The 26,600-nt window shown below is 35.3% G+C and overlaps 1 protein-coding gene across 3 annotated transcripts in view; it reads left to right on the plus strand.

Annotated features, from left to right (window-relative positions):
• The window catches only part of NR2C1 (nuclear receptor subfamily 2 group C member 1), a 42,846-nt gene extending 27,439 nt beyond the window's left edge, over window positions 1-15,407 (plus strand). For 2 of the 3 annotated variants that reach the window (XM_057742280.1, XM_057742281.1), the window contains exons 11-14: window positions 7,487-7,626; window positions 8,960-9,097; window positions 11,481-11,586; window positions 13,527-15,407. In XM_057742280.1, the coding sequence (XP_057598263.1) occupies window positions 7,487-7,626; window positions 8,960-9,097; window positions 11,481-11,586; window positions 13,527-13,701 (559 nt within the window). In that variant the 3' untranslated portion in view covers window positions 13,702-15,407. The remainder of the gene's footprint in view (window positions 1-7,486; window positions 7,627-8,959; window positions 9,098-11,480; window positions 11,587-13,526) is intronic. The other variant, XM_057742282.1, reaches the window with a different exon arrangement.
• The last annotated feature ends 11,193 nt before the right edge of the window (window positions 15,408-26,600 follow it).

Raw genomic sequence — 26,600 nt, forward strand, 5'->3', positions numbered from 1 at the left:
CAGGACTTCCCTGGAGATGCAGTGGTTAAGAATCTGCCCGCCAATGCAGGGGACATGGTTTGATCCCTGGTGCCAGGAGATCCCACATGCTGCGGAGCAACTAAGCCCTTGTGCCACAACTACTGAGCCGCCACTCTAGAGCCTGTGAGCTGCAACTACTGGGCCCACGTGCCACAACTACTGAAGCCCGAGTGCCTAGAGCCCGTGCTCTGCAACCGCAATGAGAAGCCCGAGCACCACAACGAAGTGCAGCCGAGGCTCACCACAACTAGAGAAAGCTCATACACAACAATGAAACTCAACACAGCCAATAAATAAATAAATTAATTAATTAATAAATAAAAAGAACCCCCACTGTAATTTGGCTTATTAGTCCGTATTGGGTATGCCATGCATTAAATCATGTACTTAAATAATATAATTGCATAGACTAAAAGGCTGATTTAGAATGGTTGACCTTTAATTTAAAATGATTGATAGCCCTCTCTTAAAATGATTGATAGCCCTCTCTCTCAAAATAATATTTAACTTTTAGGATTTCTCCAGTCTGCTTAAGAAAAAATTAAAATACAATGTAAATTTACATATTAATAGTTTATTTCTTTTAAAGCATTAAGTGTGATTCCCTAAATGTGTAACTGGCATACACATGCCTTGAAAAGTAACCTGATAATATTCTTCATAATAGGCTATCAATTATACTAAAAAAACAAAAGGAAGGATGTAGCAGGGAGTGCTTTGAATCCCTTAAGTTAGTTATAACACCATTGATCTTACGTACTTCCATTAAATTGAGTGTGATTATCCTATGGCAATACTCCACATGTTGAAGAAACCAAAAATAAAGCCTGGAGTTTCTGGTTATAATATAACTTTATAGTGGCAGTCACAGTTCCCTGTGATCTGTATTGAAAATCGGTTTCAGTGTAACTGCCACAGAATTCTCTGCAATTAGAATTAACTATTGTGTAGCTTTTTTTTTTTTTTAATTGGCTGCATTTGGTCTTCACTGCTGCTGTGTGGCCTTTCTCTAGTTGCAGCAAGCGGGGGCTACTCTTTGTTACGGTGCACGGGCTTCTCAGTGCAGTGACTTCTTTTGTTGTGGAGCACGGGCTCTAGGTGTGTGGACTTTAGTAGTTATGGCACGCAGGCTCAGTAGTTGCGGCTCACAGGCTCTAGAGCGGAAGTTCAGTAGTTGTGGCAGATGCTTAGTTGCTCCGCGGCACGTGGAATCTTCCCAGACCAGGGCTCGAACTTGTGTCCCCTGCATTAGCAGGTGGATTCTTAACCCCTGCACCACCAAGGAAGCCCCTATTGTGTAGCATTTGAAGCCATTAATTTCTATGTAAACTCTTATTTATTATCACTATCTAGATAATTTATAGTTTGAATTAATCAGATGGATGAGAACTAAGTACTAATGATGGGACATTCTTTTATGCTGTAATAAAAGCTATTCAGAGTCTCGTAAAAACTGGCATTGCTTGCATTTTTATCTCTAGATAAGAAACTTGGAAACAGAGCCCTAATTTTACAGAGAGAAACAAAGCAACATTAATTGTTTTCTAAAAGTCAAGTTTATTTTGGTCATTTTAATGGAGGGGAACAGTAGTTTAAAGGATCTTATACAGTGGGTAGTTAATACTATTTGTATTTTACAATCTTTCTCTGTTTTACAAGGATGTTGCTTTCCTGTAGTTTTAATACTTACAGGAATTCAGTTGTTTTTCTGTTCTATCTCCATAATTTAGGTGACTACACTAGTAGCTTCACTGGGGTGGGGGGGCCCACTGGACATGATTTATCTGAAGTAAAGGCAGCAGTCCTATGCCTAGATTCTTGTAACCAAAAGTTCCAAACTACCACCATTTGCTATAGGAGACTTTATCCAATAATTTAAAAACCTTCCATTAAATGCTAACCCTGAAAGTTCAATCTTTTAAAATCCTGCTGAAACAGAGTAATGTTTACTGTAACTGTGGGTTTGAAACCAGTTCTCTTGCCATATCACTACTTTCCCCTAAGGAAAAAACAGATGCTCTCTGGTAAAGTATAATGCCTTGTTTATATAAAGCCAAATGGTTAGGTTATGGCCAGATATAGGTGAATTCCAAAGTCATATTCCTTTATCAAAATAAATAGTATAAACACTGATCTGATCTCTAATTATGAGTACTACATACATATTTTAATCAATATTAACAATATAGTACAGGGCTTCTCTGGTGGCGTAGTGGTTAAGAATCCGCCTGCCAGTGCAGGGGACTTGGGACCAATCACTGGGCTGGGAAGATCCCACATGCCACAGAGCAACTAAGCCCCTGCGCCACAGCTACTGAGCCTGCACTCTAGAGCCTGTGTGCCACAGCTGTTGAGCCCACATGCCACAACTACTGAAGCCCAAGCACCTAGAGCCTGTGCTCCACAACAAGAGAAGCCACCACAGAGAGAAGCCCAAGCAACACAACAAAGAGTAGACCCCACTCCCCACAACTAGAGAAAGCCCGCGCACAGTAGTGAAGACCCAACACGGCCAATGAATGCGTGAATGAATGAATGAATGAATGAATATAAAAAAAAAAACCACATAGTATAATTGTTAGGGGAAAATACCTATATCCATTTTTTCTACCACAAACTTTGAACATGGTATCTTTGAATTGAGCTTAGCCAAAAGTCTACTGCCACTTTATTATTTGAAAAAGATCCTTAGCCCACCCCACAAATGAAATTTGTTTTCCAAGATGTGGGTAAGAGACATGAAAGAAGAAAAAAATATTACTGATGGCGTGCATTTGAGATTTCCTAGTTCTTTTTTTTTTTAAGCTCTTTATTGGAATATAATTGCTTTACACTCTTGTACCAGTTTTTGAGGTACACCAAAGTGAATCAGCTGTATTTATACATATATCCCCATATCCCTCCCACCCTCCCTGTCCTGGCCTTCTAAAGCATTACCCATCATTGAGTTGATCTCCCTTTGTTATACAGCAACTTCCCACTAGCTATCTATTTTACAGTTGGTAATGTATCTATGTCTGTGCTACTCTCTCACTTCATCCCAGCTTCCCCTTTGCTCCCCCCCTCCCCTGCTCTGTGTTCTACATCTGTTCTACATCTGGCCAACAGTGCAGGAGGGTTCCCTTTTCTCCACACCCACACCCTGCATCTTTATTCTTGTCCTGTCACTGGGTTCATCACTACCATTTTTTTAGATTCCATATATATGAAGTAGCATACAGTATTTGTTTTTCTCTTTCTTGCTTGCTTCGCTCTGTATGACAGTCTCTAGGTCTATCCACCTCATTACATATAGCTCAATTTCATTCCTTTTTATGGCTGAGTATTATTCCATTGTATATATGTGCCACATCTTCTTTAGCCATTCATCTGTTGATGGGCATTTAGGTTGCTTCCATGTCCTGGCTATTGTAAATAGTGCTGCAATGAACATTACGGTACATGTTTCTTTTTGGATTATGGTTTTCTCTGGGTATATGCCCAGGAGTGGGATTACTGGATCATATGGTAGTTCCATTTTTAGTTTTTTAAGGAACCTCCAAACTATTTTCCATAGTGGCTATACCAACTTACATTCCCACCAACAGTGCAGGAGAGTTCCCTTTTCTCCACACCCTCTCCAACATTTGTTGTTTCTAGATTTTGGGATGCTGGCCATTCTGACCAGTGTGAGGTGATACCTCATTGTGGCTTTGACTTGCATTTCTCTGATGATGAGTGATGTTGAGCATCTTTTCATGTGTTTGTTGGCCATCTGTATGTCTCCTTTGGAGAAATGTCTATTTAGGTCTTCTGCCCATTTGTGGATTGGGTTATTTGCTTTTTTGGTATTAAGCTGCATGAGCTGCTTATATATTTTTGAGATTAATCCTTTGTCTGTTGATTCATTAGCAAGTATTTTCTCCCATTCTGAGGGTTGTCTTCTTTTCTTGTTTATGGCGTCTTTCACTGTGCAAAAGCTTTTAAGTTTCCTTAGGTCCCATTTGTTTATTCTTGATTTTATTTCCATGATTCTAGGAGGTGGGTCACAAAGGATCTTGCTTTGATGTATGTCATAGAGTGTTCTGCTTATGTTTTCCTCTAGGAGTTTTATAGTGTCTGGCCTTACATGTAGGTCTTTAATCCATTTGGAGTTTATTTGTGTGTATGGTGTTAGAAAGTGTTCTAATTTCATGCTTTTACATGTTGCTGTCCAATTTTCCCAGCACCACTTATTGAAGAGGCTGTCTCTTTTCCATTGTATATTCTTGCCTCCTTTGTCAAAGATAAGGTGCCCGTATGTGCTTGGGTTTACCTCTGGGTTTTCTGTTCTGTTCCATTGATCTTCCTTTCTATTTTTTGTGCCAATACCATACCGTCTTGATCACTGTAGCCTTGTAGTATAGTTTGAAGTCAGGAAGCCTACTTCCACCAACTCTGTCTTTCCTTCTCAAGGTTGCTTTGGCTATTCGGGGTCTTTTGTGTTTCCATACAAATCGTAAGATTTCTTGTTCTAGTTCTGTGAAAAACGCCATTGGTAATTTGATAGAGATTGCATTGAATGTGTAAATTGCTTTGGGTAGTACAGTCATTTTCACAATATTGATTCTTCCAACACAAGAACATGGTATATCCCTCCACCTATTTGTATTGTCTTCGATTTCTTTCATCATTGTCTTATAGTTTTCTGCATACAGGTCTTTTGTCTCCTTAGGCAGATTTATTCCTGTTGCCTCCTTAGGCAGGTTTATTCCTAGGTATTTTTTTGTTTTTGTTGCAATGGTAAATGGGAGAGTTTCCTTAATTTCTCTTTCTGCTCTTTCGTTGTCAGTATATAGGAATGCAAGAGATTTCTGTGCATTAATTTTGTATCCTGCTACTTTACTAAATTCATTGATTAGTGCTAGCAGTTTTCTAGTAGAATCTTTAGCGTTTTCTATGTATAATATGTCATCTGCAAAGAGTGACAATTTTACTTCTTTTCCAATTTGGATTCCTTTTATTTCATTTTCTTCTCTGATTGCTGTTGCTAAAACTTCCAAAACTATGTTGAATAATACCAACATTTAAATTTTAATCATTTTATATGGAGATTTTAAAATACTGATTTTCCCTTCATTTAAACTTTACTTTCAAATAGATTTTGATAGCCAGTTTCTTATTACAGGTAGTTCTCCTTAGATACTGAATGGAAATGAGAGATCAGCTTGGAGATAAAATTTCACCTGAAAAATTCCCAGTGAGAAAAATTACTTTCTATACTCTGAAATTGACAGTATTAGCATTTGTTTGAATATATTCAATTCTTAACTAAAATGTAATGTTGTAAAGGTAGCTGTGATTCTTAACTTGATGAATGATTTCTGTTAAACATGCTGATTATCCTACGGATTATTCTAATTTTAAAGATTTATTAGGAAGAAAAAAGTTTAAGTGCCTTTTATCAGGATGTACTTATTTCCTATCAAGGTGTTCTTAGCACCTTAAATCTCTTTAGAGAAAGGAAATCTTATACTTTTGTTATCTTATTTAAAGTAAGGTATATAGTTCTTGGTTTAAAGATTGCTTAATTGGGGAAAGGGTTATGAATTCTTAATTCTGCCTATTCTGTATCCCCCACATCTGAAATCTTTTGCAGATTCATTTTATATGCTGTCTACTGTTCTGTTCACGGAGATACAGAGATGAATAAAGGGGTCTTTACGTTCAATGAGGTTTTGTTTTGTTTTGCTTTGCTTTGCTTTTTGTCTGCATCGGGTCTTAGTTGCAGCGCACGGGATCTTTCGTTGCAGAGCATGGGTTTTTCATTGCGTGTGCAAGCTCCAGAGCACGTGGGCTCAGTAGTTGTGGCACATAGGCTTAGTTGCCCCATGGCATGTGGGATCTTAGTTCCCCAACCAGGAATCAAACCTGAATCCCCTGCATTGGAAGGTGAATTCTTAACCACTGGACCACCAGGATGTCCCTCAATGAGGTTTTTATCTAGTATAGTAGACAAATTCCTAGAATACCGTAAAATAAGTATAAAATATAAGTATATATGGCACTGAAGGGATATGATTATCTTCAGGAGAAGAATGTGGTAAGAGAATATTTCTATTAAAAAGTGAGCTCTGGGACTTCCCTGGCAATCCAGTGTTTAAGGCTCTGCTTCCACTGCAGGTGGCATGGGATCTATCTCTGGTCAGGGAATTCATATCCCACGTGCTGTGTGGCACAGCCAAAAAAACAAAAAGGAAAAACAAAAGTGAACTATATTTTGAGGGATAAATAGGAATTAGCCAGTAAAACAAGATGGCGAAGGACATTCCAAGAAAGAAGGGCAGCATTTAGTAATTCAGTCATAAGTTTTTATTGAATACCTACTACATGCTGGTTATCACCTCCACAAGTTTACCATTGTTCTTCCCTCTTCCTGGAATACTATTCCTGGAATACTATTAGGGGTTTTTTGTTTGTTTTTAAGTTCTTTCCCATCTTTCTCTACTCAGATGTCAGTCACTCAGAAAGGCCTTCTCTGAACTCCTACGCTATTTTCTAATGCTGCAGCATCCTACTTTATAGTAATGTAGAATTTTCATTACCAGAAACTAATGTTTGTATAACCATATATATGTGTGTATAACATTTATATAAAATATATGAACTGATTTTGTTTTAATTATGTTTCCCTTCTGTTTCATGAAGGCAGACTTATTCATCTTGTTTATTGCTTTTTCTCCAGTGCCTAGAACAGTGCCTGGCATATACTTTATTGTCATGACCTGTTCACATAATTCTTATATTTGTGTCTTCTAACAACTCTGAGCAAAATACAGGACATATAGTGTCTCTGCATTTCATATAGTTAAGCAGCTGAAAGACAGGACTCTTATTTGCTTAATTTCAATAAGTGGATCTAGGTTTTAAAACCCTGGTGTCTTGACTGCTGTTCCAGTACTCATTCTACTTTCTCAAGCTGCTTAGATTTTTTTTATTCAGAAACTCAGGAAAAGACTTCTGACTTTTCTTATCTTTGCTACTTCTAGCAAAATCTTTGGTATCTCATTTATGGGATAATTGTATCTCATCTGAAACATAGAATAAACCAATTCTCCCAGGAAATTGGTTGGTTACCTATCATCAGATATTTCTAACTGCCCTTTTTAAGAAGGTTTTTAGATGTATGCTTTTGCTTTTAATTTTTTTTTAAACATCTTTATTCCATCTGTTTCCATGAAATGTGGGCTTAAAGCCCCAATTTTTAGTTTGAAATACTACTTGCAATTGTTCGTGTAAACTGGCTGATTGATTAATGAACTAGCTAATATTTAAATTTCTAAACCTTCCCTAAAATCAGGTATACAAAATAAAGAACTGATCAAGTCCATGCCCAGTTGGTCTTTTAGAATAATTTTAGTTCAGTAACATTGTATTTTTTAAGATATGAGTCAGTTGTAAAGTTTTATAAAATATATTTTAATATTTGTTTGTTTTGCTTTTATAGGCAAGAAAACAGCATATGTTTGGTGAAAGCCTATTGGAATGAACTTTTTACTCTTGGTCTTGCCCAGTGCTGGCAAGTGATGAATGTAGCAACTATATTAGCAACATTTGTCAATTGTCTTCACAGTAGCCTTCAACAAGGTAAAAAGCACCTTATTTCCTCTTCTAGACCAGAAGAGGGGGCATCAGTTTTATAGTATTATATTTAAAGTTAGGTATCAAAATATACCAACATCCTTTTAACTTTAATGTTTACATTTTGATAAATTCATTCATTAATCACCCCAAAATAGTTTTAAATGAGAACACAACAAAACTGAAACAGGTGTATTTAAGTGCTGTTTCTGATCAGGCCTCATGAATTTTTGCACTTTGATATACATGCCAAAGAATCCAGGATAAGCTTATATAGAGGTGATCAAATATTTATAAATGTATACTTCCCACCAGTTTTTAAACTGCCTTTCTTCATTATATCCCTTTGAATCCCAAGATAGGCTAAACTTTTTTTTTTAATCAGTTCATCAGGATATAGTCTCTCACTTAAACAGTACTAAAGAGTCACGGAACAATCCTAAGTCTCTTTTTCCTTTTCTTGATGCCAGGGTGATTACAACTCCCATTCATTTGAGGAGACAGGCAGGCAGGCACTGATTTATAAATGTTTAGCTTCAGAATGGCTTGTCACTAACCAAGAAGGTGCCCCATCCTCAAATGGAAAGAACTACGTTTTTGAGTTCAGGAATAATTTATAAATTGAGAATTCCATTTATTTCCTTTGCATACTCCATTTCCCATTGTTTTACATTGTTTTAAAATATCTGCTTCTTCCTCCTATTTAAGGGCAGAGAAATAACCTTAAAATCTCATCAACAATGGGGATATATGTATACTTTTAGCTGATTCACTTTATTGTACAGCAGAAACAAATACAACAATATAAAGCAATTATACTCCAGTAAAGATCTAAAAAAAAAAAGAAAAAAGAAAATTTAGATAAACTTTCTCACACACACACACAAAATCTCATCAACAGTAGATCTACCAGAAGGCAGTACTACATAAACACGATAAATTTTGAAAGTTATAAAATTTTATTTTATTCAACTTTTCTTTGGTCTTGGCAGTGTTTTTTTTGCTAAATATATGTTTTTGTTGTAGTGGTATTAGTAACTTAAAAATCTTTATAGTTTTGCTTATTTTTTTCAACCAATATAAGCTTATCTTCTCAAAGGTATATCTTGAAACATTACATTTAGGGTTTTTTATATTAACAGCCTGTTTTGTTTTTTCTTGAATGAACAATGTCTGAAGATCATTAGTTTCATTTAAACTTGAAGAGATAATGACTTTTAAATAGTTTATAAATTGGTTATATTTAAAGATGAAAATTAGTGAGAAAGAAAAATGTTGGATAAAAATAGTCATGCATTTTTGCTGAAAACTAGAAGCTTTTGTTTGTTTTTAATTAAAGACAAAATGTCAACAGAAAGAAGAAAATTATTGATGGAACACATCTTCAAACTACAGGAGTTTTGTAACAGCATGGTAAAACTCTGCATTGACGGATATGAATATGCCTACCTGAAGGCAATAGTACTCTTCAGTCCAGGTATATAAACATTTACTTCTTATTTAAAATACAGTGTTTGAGGATGGGGAGAAATTAGAGCCCTCATACATTGCCATTGGGAATGTACATTGATACAAAGTGGAAACAACCTGTGTCCATCAAATGAATGAATAAAGAAAATGTAATATATAGATACAATGGAATATCATTCAGCCATAAAAAGTAGTGCAATTCTGATACATGCCACCGTGGATGAACCTTGAAAACAGTAAGCAAGTAAAAGAACCCAATCACAAAAGACCACGTATTATATGATTACATTTATCTGGAATGTATAGAGTAGGCAAATCTGTAGAGAAGTTAATGGCTACCAGGGACTAAGGAGAGGGGAGAATAGAGAGTGACTGTTAATGGGTATAGTTTCTTTTGGCCTGAACAAAAATGTTCTAGAATTAGATTGTGGTGATGTTGCACAACTCTAAATATATTAAGAACTATTGAATTGTATACTTTAAATCGGTGAAATCTATGGATGTTGGACATCTGGGTATGAATAGGGGAATGAAGAAATCAGTGAAATGACATCATAGACTTTTAGTCCTGTTCCACACTTGAATGTTTAAATACATTTTGCTAGCCATCATTAAAAGGCAAAAAGAGAGATGAGGATTGCTTTGTTAATGGGTTAAATTTCCAAACATCTTATTAGAGTTTCCAACAAATAGAAAAATGGGTCTCTTATCTTTCTGCCAGTTTCTAGTTTTCACGTATAGTAAAATGACAGTAAAGCTCAACAATCAGTTTTAGAATACAAAAAATTGTTCTCTTAGGCTCTGTATTTTTTCATTTTGGTATGTATCTCTGTTACTGTGTATCATAATAAAATTATCTGAGGAAACGTGCTTCTTACCTTCAGTGATATCAGTAAGAAAATTAAAGCTTTTTTGCACTATTTCATCTAATATTCAGATAAGTTAATATCTATCACCATTTTTCATCACAACCAATTTACTACCTTCATTTTCCTTGAACTTGAAAGAACGTAGATTTGACAATAGAATTATAAATGTAATTTTGTTTTACTAAGTATTCTATTTCTATTTGCTACTCTTTTTATTTTCTTCAATCAGGATGGCACTTTCCATATTTTAGGCATAAGTTTTATGAAATTCTTTTAACATTTCCATTTTAGTGAAATATTTATATAGGTTATTTCATGTTGCTATGTTATTTTTCTGATAGAGGTGATGTTCAGAGTTTCATAATTTCATAAGTATCTTTTTAACCTAACAAGAGTGAAAGGAATGTTTTCTTATTGAAAAAATATAGAATATAATCTTCATGAGGGGTAGGTGAAATGGGTGAAGGAGGATCAAGAAGTACAAACTTCCAATTATAAAATAAATAAGTCACAGTGATGTAATTTACAGCATGGTGACAGTAGTCACTATATTGTATTATAAATGTGAAAGTTGCTAGAAAACAAATCTTAAAAGCTCTCATAAGAAAAAAATTTTTGCAACTTTGAATGGTGACATGGTAACTAGACTTATTGTGGTAATCATTTTGCAGTATATACAAATGTCAAATCATTACGTTGTATACCTTAAACAGATATAATGTTGTGTATCAATTACACTTGTTAAAATATATATATATTTTTAACAGATTTGCAACTTTTTTCTTTTTTTTTTAATATTTATTTTATTTTATTTATTTGGTTGTGCTGGGTCTTAGTTGCATCAGGCAGGCTCCTTAGTTGTGGCTCGCTGGCTCCTTTTGTTGTGGCACATATGCCCTTAGTTGCAGCTCGCCAGCTCCTTGATTGCTGCATATGGGCTCCTTAGTTGCGGCAAGTGGGCTCCTTAGTTGTGTCACGCAAACTCTTAGTTGTGGCATGCATGTGGGATCTAGTTCCCTGACCAGGGATTGAACCCAGGCCCCCTGCATTGGAACTGTGAAGTCTTAACCACTTTACCGCCAGGGAAGTCCCTATATTATTATTTTAATTAAAGAAATTTTAGGGAATATAATCTGCAAATATTTCATTGGTTAAAAATACTTTTAACTAAGCTAAGTCATTTCATTTTTTTTGTTTCTGTTGACGGCAAAGTGATCAAAATCCCTTCTACCACTTTTGGAATAGAAAAAGCTACTTATTTTATTTGAACCGAATGGTCTCATTTTTTTTAGCTATTAGAATATGTATATAAGATAAAATCGTTTTAAGGGTTTAAAGTACACTGCCTGGTATTTAGTGGGTGGGTTATTAAATATATTATTTGTGAGGTGAAAGAGCCACACATATGATGGGGCTTCTTTTTTGACTGAATTATTTTTCCCGCCCCCTTCCACCTCCACTTGGTGCCATATTACATGAGTATTCATAACTAAAGTAACAGTATATTCTTTAATGTTTCAGATCATCCAGGCCTCGAAAACATGGAACAGATTGAAAAATTTCAGGAAAAGGCTTATGTGGAATTCCAAGATTATATAACCAAAACATATCCAGATGACACCTACAGGTATCTAGAAGTTAAATACTGTTTAATTAAGTTCATCTTAAATATTTTGTGAATATTTTTGTGTGTATTTCATTATTTTCTATTCCAAGTATAATTAAATTTAGCCAATTTTGAGCTCTGAAATAGTTAATGCTATTAAAAGTGGTAGTGCACTGTTGCACGTACTTTACATGTAATATTTTATATAAGGAGAGAGGTTAAGTGACTTGCTCAGAGTCACACAATAAACAGCAGATCCAGGTAGTCTAATTCTCATATCTGATTCTCATATCTCATATTCTGATATCTTACTTTCTTCAGTTGAAATAAGGGATTTTTTTTATCAGTAAGAGGAATGTAAAACGGATTTTAAAAAACCATTAGACTGTTTCATTATTAGTTTTGAAATTTGGCTTATGACATTTCTAACAAGATATAGTTCTTACCAATGTCCTTTAGAAAAAAAATCTCTTTTTTAATAAAATGAACTCAACTTTTGAGTAACTAGGCATTTGGCTATCAGAGCCAGAGTACCTGGGTTTGATTCCTGACCCTGCCACTTACTAGCTGTATGACTTGGGGCAAGTTAACTTCTGCTTCAATTTCTTTACCTGTAAAATTGGGTTAATAATAGTACCTACCTTTTATAATTAGTATAAGGATTAAATCAGTTAACATATTCAAAGAGCTTAGAGCAGTGCCTATTACACAGTAAGGGCTATATAAATGTGCTCATTAGTATTATTAATTTAACATACTTCAAACTAGTAAAAGAATATTTTACATATAATAATTTTTTACATATATTAAATAATAGGTTTAGAAACTAGTTCCAATAATGAAAATCAGCTGTAGTTTATCTAACTAGTTTTCCTACCCTGCTTCCTACCAGTTCTGTGGATACAGCCCAGCTGGTGGGAACAAACAGAAAATGAGTAATTTGAGCAGTAGAGTACATGGCTACAGAAAGATTACTTAATTCTGGGGCTGCTGGTTTCACTTGTTCTCAAGTGTTAGAGTGTAAGGCCTTAGAAAAAAGGAAGGATAAATGTGCTACAAACTTTTTGAAAAGGTGGTTCTTTTGGTGCTGGTTTTGTTATGATGTTTTTTCACTTTTTTAAAGTTTCAAAAGTTGTTTTATACCTCATTATACAAATAAATACAGTATTTAAAATTTTCCCCTTTTTTGACATACAGCTGCTTGCTGACCTCCATTCCATTAGGTTCCAGGTTCTCTGATCTCTGGAACTCTTTTTTTAGTTTCTTACATTCCTAGTTATTTTAAAATAATAAATTATCTTTAGATAGCAGTTTTCAACTTATAATGTACTTTCACACAGGACATTGTCCTGCCTTTTTAAGAACCTCACTTGTACAGAAACTGGCAGGGATCATTTTGTTGAGTGTTACAACACTGTGAAAGAGACAGGGAGTGGTGGCTTACACACATTCACATAGCTAAGGGGTAATTGAGTCGGGATTTAAACCTAATAGTTTTGATTCCATAATCTGTGCTTTTCCCAATAATAACAACTATTGCCTACTTTACTATTCCCAGTACTTTTTTGCAAAGCAAACCAAGAAAACTGTTATCGTTTAGCCTCATGTATCCTGATAACACAAAATGTTGTTCTTATAACCTCAAATGAGTTCTTAAGCCATTAAATTTATAACTTGAGACACGGTTTAGTAGCTTAATTCCATGGTCCATACAACCAACTGGAGGTAGCACAGGATAACAGTTAAGAGCAAGGCTTGCTAGTGAAGTCTGTCAGACTGGTATATAGCCAGGTGATTGTCATACACTCTAGGGCTTGAGAATACTAAAGGTTTTAAGTTTTGAAAACTAGATCTTTATTAAATTAGGCCACAAACGGTATTCATACAGAAATTACTTATATCTTTCTACTAAATCACTCTTTGATTTACAACCTTGTTCCCTCTTCCTTTTCCCTTTTGAGGTTGTCCAGACTACTACTCAGATTGCCAGCTTTGAGATTGATGAATGCTACCATCACCGAAGAATTGTTTTTCAGAGGTCTCATTGGCAATGTACGAATTGACAGCGTCATCCCACATATTTTAAAAATGGAACCTGCAGATTATAACTCACAAATAATTGGTCACAGCATTTGAAAACTGAGATCTCAGTTTAAACTGATTGTTCTTTCTCAGAACACAAGAAGACACCAAATAGAACTCATTGCTTCCAGGGCATCTGGAAATTTTTTACTGTAAAGAGTAACCAAAAACCAGGATATTTTTATCTTAACTTCCTTAAGAAGAATTTTTGAAGTGACCGGGCAGGCAGCAGGAATTAGAATTTCCCTTCCTGTCTTATTTAAGTGAATAAAAAATACTATGAATTTATTCTTGGTTGAGATGACACCTAAAGTGGCCATGTCTTGACTAAGATTTCTCCTTATATTTTATTTTATAAAGCAAATAAATGTCTCTCTTTTTTTTCTGGAATTGTATTCTATTCATGTTTAACTTCATTATGAACTAGTACAGACACTTAATGGTAGAAACCCCTAAGGAGGATTTTCTTGCATTTTACTCTTCTATAATATAATCTGTTTGTTTTAATTGCCTGTCAAAAGAAGATTATTTTATGCTCAGTAGTATAATGATAACATTAGAACTATAGGAAATAATAATTGAATATAAGTATTTTTCTGCCTTTTGTAAATATCATGGCACTATTAGCATATATCACTCTCATTGCTGGCAATGAGACATAGGCCATTTGTGATCTTAAGAGTTGATCTTTTTAGTGTTGTATGTTATTAGTTACAGGCACTTTTTATTTATGTATGTAGCAGAAAATTGTTTTTGAAAATAAAATAGGGTTCATGTTTTAATATTTTTGGTTTACTGTGTTATAAAAGTAGTAGAGACTGATTGAGCCCCCAGAGTTTCAGTATTAAAATTATTGCTCCTTCATTCCACAGAAAGCATCTGTCATCTCTTCCTCTTTTCTGACCTACATTTATAGTTTCCTGACCCTTCCATAGGTTTTAGACGATTTCTTTTAGGTCATTAAGAATACCTACTTTGTGAAATAATGGATTTATCATAGCCAATCTGTGTTTTCAAGGTGAGTTAGACAATTATTTTAAAGTCATTGATAATTTTTTAAGACTTCAGTGTTTTAATATATAAAGGAATATGGACTGATTTTTCACTGTAAAGGGGGAAGGGTTGTTTTAACAGTAGTATGAGCATCAGCCTGAAGCACTGCCTTGTTGCTGCCACCACAGAAGCATTTTAGACTCCTAGGATGTCTTCCACAGGAATGTTTTCCTTAGCAAAACCTGATACTGTTAAATATTTCTTTGCTATAATTTCATGATGAATTATTTTGGTAGGTCTATTTATTGATTTTTTTTTTTTAAATACAGAGATTTTATTGCACTCAGTACATTTTTTATAAAGATTTTTGCAGCAGAAGAGAAGCAGAATTTGGAGGAAGGGTATGGATTTTACTAATTTCTATATTGTAGTAAATCAGAAGTTTTAAAGTTTCAATTTACAGTCTTCATCAGCTTATTAAGGGAAACTTTTTTTCCCTATTTAAAACATGATTTTTGTCAACAGATTTATTTATAATTATCAGCTGGGAAGACTGCATGTAGTACAGAATGTTCAAATGGAAAAATCAGTAGGTTTATACCTTTATAAACCCAATGAAGTAAGCCAGAGATTCAAGAAAAAAATTCTTTTAAATAATGTACTACGGGTTAAGTAAGATACATGTTTCAGGTATTTTTCCTGATTAAATTTATAGCTATATTTGGAAGTGTTTTTTAAAACTATTAAAATGTGATCTGCATTACAAATTTCTGTTTTCTGCCAATATATTTGATTTCAGAGTCCTGTTTGTTCAGTGTCTGGTCATCCTTTTGTTTGTTTCTTCCATTGTTAAGAAATCTCTAGTAAGATTTATTGAAGTACTTTCAGGAAGGGAAAAGCATGGAAAACAATTCCATATCCCAGTATTTTAGGATGATTTACAATTCAGTTTGAAAACTTGCAACTAAATATTGCAGATTGACTATTCATATATTTTCTTTCTCTCCTGAAATCTCAGTAAAGTGTAACCACACCATGATAAATGAAACAGGAGAGAAGAAATCAAAGGATCAGAGAGCTGAATAAATTTTTGGAAAACAAAGTACCGGTAGAGAAAGACTGGCTTAGCAGAGCCAGAACCAAGGAAACTCTAATCTGAATGCCTGCAAAAGGTGGTACATTGAGAAAGAAGCCAGTATACCTTGTAATGACCAGAAACGACGTTCAGTACCTGGAGGAACCAAGTGCTCATTTTCAGAGATGGTGCTTGGGGCATAAAAAAATGATTGGTTGCAAATCTGCTCACAGAATCATTGAACTATCTTTCTCTGTGCTTACTTAAGTCATGTAACCAGTTTCTTTTTTTCTTTTCTTTTCTTTTTTTTTTTTTTGTGGCTGTGCAAGATCTTAGCTTCCTGACCAGGGATCAAACCCATGCCCCCTACAGTGGAAGCACTGAGTCTTAACCACTGCACCACCAGGGAAGTACCACTTTCTATCCTTCAGCCTTTTCAAGCAGGAGGCCAAAGGTTAATCTTGAGAAACTAAGCAAGAACATCATAGGATTTATAGGATACCAGGGATGACAGAAGGCTTAGATTAGATAAAGTGTTGAAAATATAGATTAAGTGAAAATCTGCATTGAATATGGGTTCCCTAAGCATGTTCCCAGAGTGCTGGCCACCGAATATAGGCTTCTCTGCCAGGATGTTTTTCTTTGCAGAAATTAATTGGCCCCAGAGAAAAGATCTCCAGTCACTCACTTTTGGTTGTGCCTTGATAAGAAGACTACTTGCCATTTTATCACTCTTCAATGAATCCCAGTATTTCCAGGTCATATATGTATATATGGGGTTTCCATTCAGCTCTCTAGTGCCTACTATTAAATATAAACATAGAACCAAGATCATCAGATATTTGAGGAAATTTTCTAATAAATAAGAGATCAGATATAATCTGATGGGTGGGGGCAGATACAATGCAATGATCAGAAAAGTACTTAACCCCAAATATAATTAATATTTTGAAAGAAAGTAGATATATTCATTAAATAAAAATAGGATGCGTTGAAAAGGAAAAGGAAAATTTGGAGGAATTTTTCTGGAAATTTAAAATGACAGCCAAAGCAATTCATTAGAAGGGTTGGAAGATAAAGTTGTTGAAGAACTCACCCTGAAAGTACAGTTGACCCCTGAACAACACAGATGTTAGGGGTGCCAACCAATTGCAGATCCTATAGTACTGTAGTATATATTTATTGACAAAAATCTGCATGTAAGTGGACCCACACAATTTAAACCCATGTTGTTCAAGGGTCAATTGTATAACCAAGAGACAAAGAAATAGAAAATGAGAAAAGATAAAATTAGAGAATCAGAGCAGGAGATCTAACATTTTAATAGTAAGAATCTAAGAGAAAACAGAAGACCTGAGGTTAAGAAATTATTAAATAATACAAGAAAATTTCCACAGAAGGACATGTGCCTCTTAAGTTGAAAGATTGATCCGTTAAAAAGATCCATACCATCTTGAGATCAGAACAGTATAATCAAAGAAGATAACGTATTGCTGCTTCTAGCAGTATTGTGGAATAGATACTCTGAAGGCCTTTGATCTATTGCTGGACTCACAAGAAGTGTGGCATGAGTTCTCAAAGAAGGCTAAGGTTGTCACAGGTCATGAACCCTCCCTGGTCCTGGCAGAAGCAAATAAAAATCTTTGGAGAGAATATTCATAATTTTGATCAGAGTTTTGCACACTTTTCTGTAAAGGGCCAGAATGTCAGTATTTTTGACTTTGAGGACCTTACTGTGTCTGAAGCAACTACTCTGCTGTTGTGCAAAAGCAGCTATAGATTATACAGTGGGTGTGGCAGTGGTCCAATAAAACATTTACAAAGCAGGTAGTGAACTGGACTTAACCCTTGGAGTGTAGTTTGCTGAACTCTAATTTAGAACCTTGATTGTCACAGATTAAGCTCAACCAAATATGAACTCACAAAACTATCAAACTCATTAGGAAACAAGCCACTTGAATGAGCCAGCAATAAGCAATACATATTGACCCTGAAAGATAATGTTAGGTATTGAAATTGTCTGTACACGAGTATAACTGTACATGATATGTTTTAAGAAGAAAAAAATTGAATCAAAAAGTAAGCAAGAAACAGGAACAGCAAAGGTGACCAAGCAGGTTTTAAAACAAGCAGAAACAACATTTAGAGAGAAAAAAAAAACTTGGTGATACCTTAAAAATCATGGTGAAAGACTATGCCTCCAACAGATAACATTTAATTCAGACTCCCTCCTAAAACTACATTGAAGCACAGCCAAGGATTTTTTTTTTATTTTTTGGCTGCATCGTGTCTTAGTTGTGGCATGTGGGATCTTCTGTTCAGGCACGCAGGGTCTTCACTGTGGTGCCTCTCTAGTTGTGGCGTGTGGGTTTTCTCTTCTCTAGTAGTGGCGTGCAGTCTCCAGGGCACGTGGGCTCTGTAGTTGTGGCACGCGAGTTCCAGAGCATGTGAGCTCTGTAGTTTGTGACACACAGGCTCTAGTTGAGGCATGTGAGTTCAGTAGTTGTGGCACACAGGCTTAGTTGCCCCATGGCATGTGGGATCTTAAGTTCCCAGACCAGGGATCAAATCCATGTTCCCTGCATCTTTACTGCTGGACCACCAGGGAAGTCCCAAGCCAAGGATTTTTTTTTTTTTAAGCTATTTTGTCATATAGACAAAAATACTGTGAGAAATGAGAGCCACAAAATTTCGAAAGCTGGAAAAAAGATCAGTTGTGATCATCTCAGCAAATTCAGCTGCAGACTTAGCTGAGAAGCAACCTGATTTGCACCATCTGGCAATACCAAGTGTAGAGTGTGTGAAGCCACTCTTGTACGTTGATGATGGCAGTGTCGGTTGATAGCAACCATCTCCAGTCATTTTACGTTACATAGTAAAGTTTAACATGCACGTACCTGTTATTTACCCTAGAGAAACTCCTATGTGTATATCAGGAGGCATACAAAAATGTTCATGTTAGCATTGCAAGAGCAAGAAAACAGCCTGTACTATATACTTCTGCAGGAGGAGGAGGAGGCAAACAGGGCAGGACATACAAAGGGCCATCAAAGTACAATATAGGTAGTGTTCCAATTCTCTATTGCTTTGTAACAAACCACCCTAAACAGTAGTGGTTTAAAATAACAAAATATATTGTGCTCTAATCTACAATGAGGACAGAGCTTGGTAGGGACAGCTTATCTGACCCACCACGAAGCTACAGCTGGATCAGCTCAGTGTAAAGGGATTGGAATCTTTGAAATCACTCACAGGTGTGCCTGGAGAACACATAGTTGCTGTTTGCTGGGACTTCCGGTGAGGCTGAAACCAGAATGCTTACATATTCACTCTTAATTTCTTCATCAAAGATGTCACAAAGGTCTGCGCAGAAGTGGCAGACTCCTGGAAGAATATGTGGAACCAGAAATGTAGCCATTTTTAGAAAAGGATATATCTCAGCAGCCTCACTAGAAGCCCAGTATAGAGAGAGGCTTATCTTGACAAGATTTGCTGGTATGTATGCTTTTTATTTAATGGGGTTGCTTTATAAATTGATACATAAAAAACTTTGCAAGAAGTCAAAACAATTGTGTCATCTTGAGCTAAAAGATACAGAAACAGTGCAAAGTAAAAAGAGGCCTTTGGACCTTCAGACTTACATGGGCAGGAAGAAAGCTAAAAGAACTACTCAGCTACAGACATGGGCTCCGTTTTGTGAAAAATAAAGGGTAATTTCCATTTGGCTGTTGGGGCAAGTGTTGATACAGAGAGCCAGTGGAAGCCAGAGAGGCAGAGCTGAGCTTAAATTCTAGCTGTGTCATTTTGTAGCCATGTCATTTTGTCATGTTCATAACAAAATACCATAAACTGGGTGACTCATAAAAAATATTTGTTTCCTCACAGTTCTGGAGGCTGAAAGTTCAATATCAGAGTGCTAGTGGCATGGTCAGTGAGGTTCTTGCAAAAGGCCCTCTTCCATATTAAAGACTGCTGACTTCCTGCAGTGTCCTCCCATGGTGGAAAGAGCTAAGGATCTCTCTGGAGCCTCTTATATAAGGCACTAATATCACTCATGAGGGTCCATCCTTATGACTTAAGTATCTCCCAAAGGTGCCACCTACTGATACCATCACCTTTGGGGGCTGGGATTTCAACATGAACTTTGGGGAAACACATCCAGACCACAGCACTCAGAAATCAAGCAGCATTCTTCCATATAATTTTATTCATTGAGGCAGACACAGAGGCCTCCCAAATACAGCGGTAAATAAATTGTTCCTCTTGATGGGAGAGTGGCAAAATTATGGAAGAGTATAGGGAACCAGAATTTTTTGCAGCCATTTTTTAAGAAAATCTGTTACAGATAGTATTCTATTACTTAAGCTTGGTTGTACAGTCTTAAATAGACTTAGACTTTGGTATGTATATTTCACAATATTTGATTAAAAAAATAAGCCTTAAGTTAAAAAAAAAAAAATACGTAATTTTAGTCCCTCAGATCTCCAAAATTCCCTGTATCCAGGGGAGAGAAGTAAGTCCTTGAGAAGTTGTAAGCATAAACTGGCCCTTACATGGGTATATACCAGAAAATTCAGTAAACTATATTGGAGAATGGGAAAGAAGTGTGTGTTGTGAAAGAGCTAAATCCTTGTCTTCTGTGTTGTGAAGTCAGCTAATACCTAAAATCAGAAAAATCTAGAAATAATACAAGCACGTAATTTTTAGATATGATAGTGAATATAAGATAAGCAGTTAAAGAGTTAAAACAATTCCCACCTGTTTTAGGGAGTTGGAAATTGGGTCCAGAGGCGGATCTTTATGATTCTTTCAACCAAGTACATGTGTTCAATGGACTAAGTTTAAAAGAAGAAAAACAAATGGATGAACTAAACAGCAAATTAGATTTCTGAAGACAGAATTAAGATTTCTGGAAATATTTTCGTTCACCTGAGCAGGGCAGTATTATCTGAATGGATTCGGCATATTTCTTTTTCTTTTTTTGGCTCTGTAATAATATTGTTAATGACAAAAATCAGAACAGGATGTTACGAAAAAGGAGCAATCAGAGATCAAGAAAGAGTTCTTGAAATCAAAGATATTAGCATTGAACTGGGGGGAATGAACTGGTCTGGGGGGGGATGGGGAGTCTGTATCAAGATAATAAACTGTACCCAAATAAATGAACTGGTATGTAAAGATGAAAAAGTGGCTCAGAATGTAAAGCACAAAGGTGGGAACAGAAAATATGCAAGTAAAGTTAAGAGATATGAAAGATCAATCCAGAAGGGCCAGTGTTTATTTTATATCCAGATTCTAAAAAGAAAAAACAGGAAATGGAGAGGGAAAATTATTAAAAGAACAATTTCTATAACTAAGAATGACACATCTCCAAAGTTAAAGATGGTGTTGAAATCCAACAAGGATCAACCAAAAAGGGCCCAAGATAAATCCTCATGAAATTTCAGAACTTTAAAGACAAAGAGAAAAATCTGAAAAACAAGTTTCTTGCAAAGGAATAAGTATCAGATTGGCAGCAAGATTCTTATCCACTATATGAGATATTAGAGGGCAATGTAGCAATGCTTCCTAAGTTATGTGGAAAAATCATTTTGAACTTAGAATTCTATGTCTAGGTAATCAAGAGGGAAATTTTATTTTCAAAATGCATTTTTTGGCAAAAAGAATGCCTCAATAGCGTACTCCACCAATACAAAAACAAAACAAAAACAAGCAAACAGATGATGGCATTCTAAGAAAGAAAGTATGCAGGATCAAAGGTATAGTAAGATTAATTCATCTAGACGCACAGGATAGGAAATCAAAATAATCTGTGAAAAGTTTATTGAAGAAGGTAAGTGTAGAGACATCTTCTCACACCAGAAGGAAGAAAGCTATCAAAAATCACTAGGTTGTGTCTCAAGGACTCAAGCATCAAACTGAAAACGTTTCTACCTGCCAGAGATAAGACAGTTTAGTAATTAATTAGAATAGTAGCTGCAGTAGACCAAAACATATAAAACATATTTAAATCTGTGTGTTCATGGTGATACTTTAAAAGTGGTAAGGACATGGTAACCGCAAAGAAAATACCTATAGAAAATACACAAAAATGAGAGAGGAATCAAAGCCACTACAAAAAAGAAAACACAAAATAAGGCAGCAAGAGAGGGAAAAAAGGAAAAAATAACAAGACATGCAGAAAACAATTAGCAAGATGGCAATAGTAAGTCCTTCCCTATCAGTATTTATACCTCAAGCAGATAGAAAAAGAACAAACTAAACCCAAAATTAGCAGATGAAAGGAAATAATAAAGATTAGAGCAGAAATAAATGAAATAATAGAAAAAAATCAATGAAACTGAATTGTTTTTTTTTAAAAAAAGATCAACAAGATTAGCAAACTCTTAGCTAAACTAAGGGCCAAAAAAAAAAGACAGCAAAAATGAGAAATGAAAGGGAGACATTACAAACGATGCCACAGAAATAAAAAGGATTTTAAGTCATTATAAACAATTACAGGCTAACAAACTAGATGGATAAATTCCTAGAAACATAACCTACCAAAACTGAATCCTGAAGAAATAAAAAATATGAACGGACCTATAGCTATTAAGGAGATTGGATAAGTAATCAAAACCTACCAATAAAGAAAAGCTTCAAACAAAGCCAGAGGCCTCATGTTTCCTGATTTCAAATTTTATTACAAAGCTACAGTAATCAAAACAGTATGGTAACCAATGCAACAGAATAGAGAACTCCAAAATAAACTCTCAGGTTATATGGTCAAATGATCTTAAACAAGGATGCCAAAGCTACCTTATGGATAAAAGATAGTTCTTCAGCGAATGGTGTTGGGAAAACTGGATATCCACAAGCAAAGGAATGAAGTTGAACCCTTACCTTACACCAAATATAAAAATCATTCAAAATTAACTGAAGACCTATACATAAGACCAGAAGCTGTAAAACTCCCAGAAGAAAATATATGGAAAAGCTCCATGACATTGGATTTGGTAATAATTTCATGGATATGACACCAAAAGCAGAGGCAACAAAAGCAAAATAGACAAATGAGACAATATCAAACTTAGAAACTTCTGCACAGCAAAGTACAACTGAGTGAGAAGGCAACCTACAGAATGGGAGCAAATAGTTGCAAACCATGTATCAAACACGGAGTTAATATCCAGAATACATAAGAAATCCTACAAGTCACCACCACCACCAAGAACAATGACAAAAAAATTTTTAGGACGCAAAGGAGTTGAATAAACATTGCTCCAAAGAAGAAATACAAATGGCCTCAAGCACATAAAAAGATGCTCAACATCATTCATCATCAGGGAAATGCAAATCAAAGCCACAATAAGAAATCACCTTATACCCACCCACTTAGGATGGCCACTATCAATAAAAAACAGGAAATAACAAGTGTTGGTGAAGACGTGGAAAAATTGGAACCCTTCTGCATTGTTAGCAGAAATGTAACATAGTGCTGCAACCGTTATGGAAAACAGTATGGAGGTTTCTCCAAAAAAAAAAAAAAGTATTACCATATGACCCAGCATATATGATATGTGTACACACACACACACACACACACACACACACACACACACACACACACTCTTCTGGGTATATATCCCAGGGAATTGAAAACAGGATCTAGAAGAGATATTTGCTCACCCATGTTCATTGCAGCATTATTTGCAATAGCCAAGAGGTGGAAGCAACCAAAAATATCCATCAAAAGATGAATGGATAAAGAAAATGTGATATGTACACACAATGGAATATTATTCAGCCTTAAAAAAAGGAAATCCTGTCACGTGCTACAACGTGGATGAAATTTAAGGACATTGTGCTAAGTAAAATAAGCCAGTTGCAAAAAGACAAGTCAAGTCCTGCATGATTCCATTTATAGCAGGTATCTAAAGTGCTCAAACTCTTAGAAAGTAGAATGGTGGTTGCTGGGGGTAGAGGAGAAAGGGAGTGTTCTATGGGTTTCAGTTTTGCAAGATGAAAAAGTTCTAGAGATCTGTTGTACAACGTGTTATCTACTTAACACTACTGTACTGTGTACTTAAAAACAATCAAGATGGTAAATTTTATGTTCTGTGTTTTTTGCCACACAAAAAAGATGCTAGGAAACCCAATTGTAATGGAACCTTAAAAAAGGGAGAGAATCATGTACCTTTCCTACCTTTCCTGTATGCATTGTATTTCAGGAATGAAATAATTGAGGGGAAGTTTTCTCTTTATAGGATATTTGTGGCTAATAATGAAGAAGGAATGAAATTATTTAGGCAGTACTCAGGAGTGGCCGCTAAAATTACAAAAAATGAAATAGGCAGTCACCCTGTGTGCTCCTTAATTGAAGGATATCATCACCTATGAAATAAACTTAACAAAAAAAATGAACCCAGATCTTGTCAGGCGCCTGGGTTTAATTACTAACATAAGGAAATACAGAGGATAGAGGAACACAAGGACACAGTCAACAAAATCCAGGCAGTGGAAAACTTTGCAGGAGAAATTTCCAGTTTCTTTGTCAAATAAATTGGAAGGACAAAAAAAGCAGGGGGTGGAAAATGGGGGAATCCCATGGATTAAAAGAAATTTAAAAGAAAATCAACCAGTTACAACATATGGACCTTATTTGGACAAACTAAAAAAATTATGAGAGGACTGGGCAAACTTGAACCCTCAGTGGATATTTTATATTTAGAATTATTAACTCGTTAAGGTGAGATAATGGCAATATGGCTATGTTTTTATAAGAATTCTTAGATATATATTGGAATAATTCAGGTGGAATTTTTTTAAATAGGAAAACAAAAAAGCCCATGAAAATCACAGTCCAATATAAAATAAATTCCAGTGTGACATGATTTTGAGCAATTGATGAGTGTAAGACAAGGAAATTTGATCCTAATATTTGGAGGTTTTTATTTTGAGATTGAAGATTTAGTAGCATAAAATTACATCTCTCCTCTAGGTCCAGTTTTATTATTTGGTCCTCTCAAGAAATAATGTGTTTCAATTTTTAAAACTTTAGACAATTATGAAAACTCACAGTTATGGATTAGAATGTAAATCTTATAAACCTTGACCTTTTTAAAGAAATTATATGCTGGATTGGAGCCTGGAAGAGCAAAGGATGAGAAGAGGTGAAGGAAGTGACCATGTGCTAAGTTTCTCATCTCAAATAGTTGGGAATCATAGACTTCCAAATTGATGGTTCGTGGAATATACTGAGTTAGCCAAAAGGTTCGTTTGGTTTTTTCCATAAGATGGTTCTAGTAGCACTTGTCTTTAACTTCATTCAAAACAATTCTGTTAGATTGTATGAGACAGCTGTCATATCAATGTGCATTTTAAGAAGGACATCAAAATTGGTGCATTTTTGTGAAGCCATTTTAATATTGAAGATGGAAGAAAAAAAGCAACTTTTTCAGCATATTATGCTTTTTTATTTCAAGAAAGGTAAAAATGCAACTGAAATGCAAAAAAATATGTGTGCGGTGTATGGAGAGGGTGCTGTGACTGATCGAATGTGTCAAAAGTGGTTTGCGAAGTTTTGTGCTGGAGATTTCTCACTGGATAATGCTCCATGGTCGGGTAGACCAGTTGAAGTTAATAGCAATCAAATTGACACATTAATTGAAAACAATCAACCTTATATACCATGCGGGAGATAGCGTACATACTCAAAATATCCAAATCAAGTGCTGAAAATCATTTGCATCAGCTTGGTTGTGTGAATCACTTTGCTGTTTGGGTTCCGCACAAGTGAAGCGAAAAAAAGCTTCCTGACCATATTTCTGCATGCGATTCTCTACTCGCAAGTAATGAAAATGTTCATTTTTAAAACAAATTGTTATGGGCAATGAAAAGTGGATACTGTACAGCAATGTGGAACAGAAGAGATCATGGGACAAGCGAAATGAACTACATCACCAGCCACATCAAAGGCCAGTCTTCATCCAAAGAAAGTGTGCTGTGTATATGGTAGGATTGGAAGGGAGTCCTCTATTATGAGCTCCTTCTGGAAAACCAAACGATTAATTCCAACAAGTACTGCTCCCAGTTAGACCAACTGAAAGCAACACTCAACAAAAAGCATCCAGAATTAGTCAACAGAAAACGCATAATCTTCCATCAGGATAACGCAAGACCCCATGTTTCTTTGATGACCAGGGAAAAACTGTAACAGCTTGGCTGGGAAGTTCTGATTCATCTGCTGCATTCACCAGACATTGTACCATCAGATTTCCACTTATTTCCGTCTTTACAAAATTCTCTGAATGGAAAAAATTTAAATTCCTTGGAAGACTGTCAAAGGCACCTGGAACAGTTCTTTGCTCAAAGAGATAAAAAGTTTTGGAAAGATGGAATTATGAAGTTGCCTGAAAAATGGTAGAAGGTACTGGAACAAAACGGTGAATACGTTGTTCAATAAAGTTCTTGGTGAAAATGAAAAATGTGTGTTTTATTTTTACTTATAAACTAAAGGCAATTATTGGCCAACCCAATAGACTTTAAACCATATTTATAGTCATAAAGTTAGCTGCTAGAAAATTAGAAATAATAATGTTCATTTAATGCCCTTTATTAAAAAATTTAAATATCATGCATGGATTATTTTTCTAATATACTTTACCTATTTAAAATTTTAATTTTAAAGTTGCAACTACATCATTATCCTTGAGAGCAGATACTTAATCTTGTACTTTTCTATTCCTCCTCCTCCTCCATCAGCTACCCACACAACGCTAGTATCAAAAGTACTTATTTTCGACTGCACAGTAGCATTTCGTGCTTAATATTGAGTTCCTTAATGGTATCTTGTTTGTAAAGAATCTAGAAAGGATTTTTGGAGTAGTCTGAGGCTATCACTTTA

Source organism: Hippopotamus amphibius, chromosome 7 (genome assembly GCF_030028045.1).
Source record: "Hippopotamus amphibius kiboko isolate mHipAmp2 chromosome 7, mHipAmp2.hap2, whole genome shotgun sequence".
Classification (NCBI taxonomy): Eukaryota; Metazoa; Chordata; class Mammalia; order Artiodactyla; family Hippopotamidae; genus Hippopotamus; species Hippopotamus amphibius.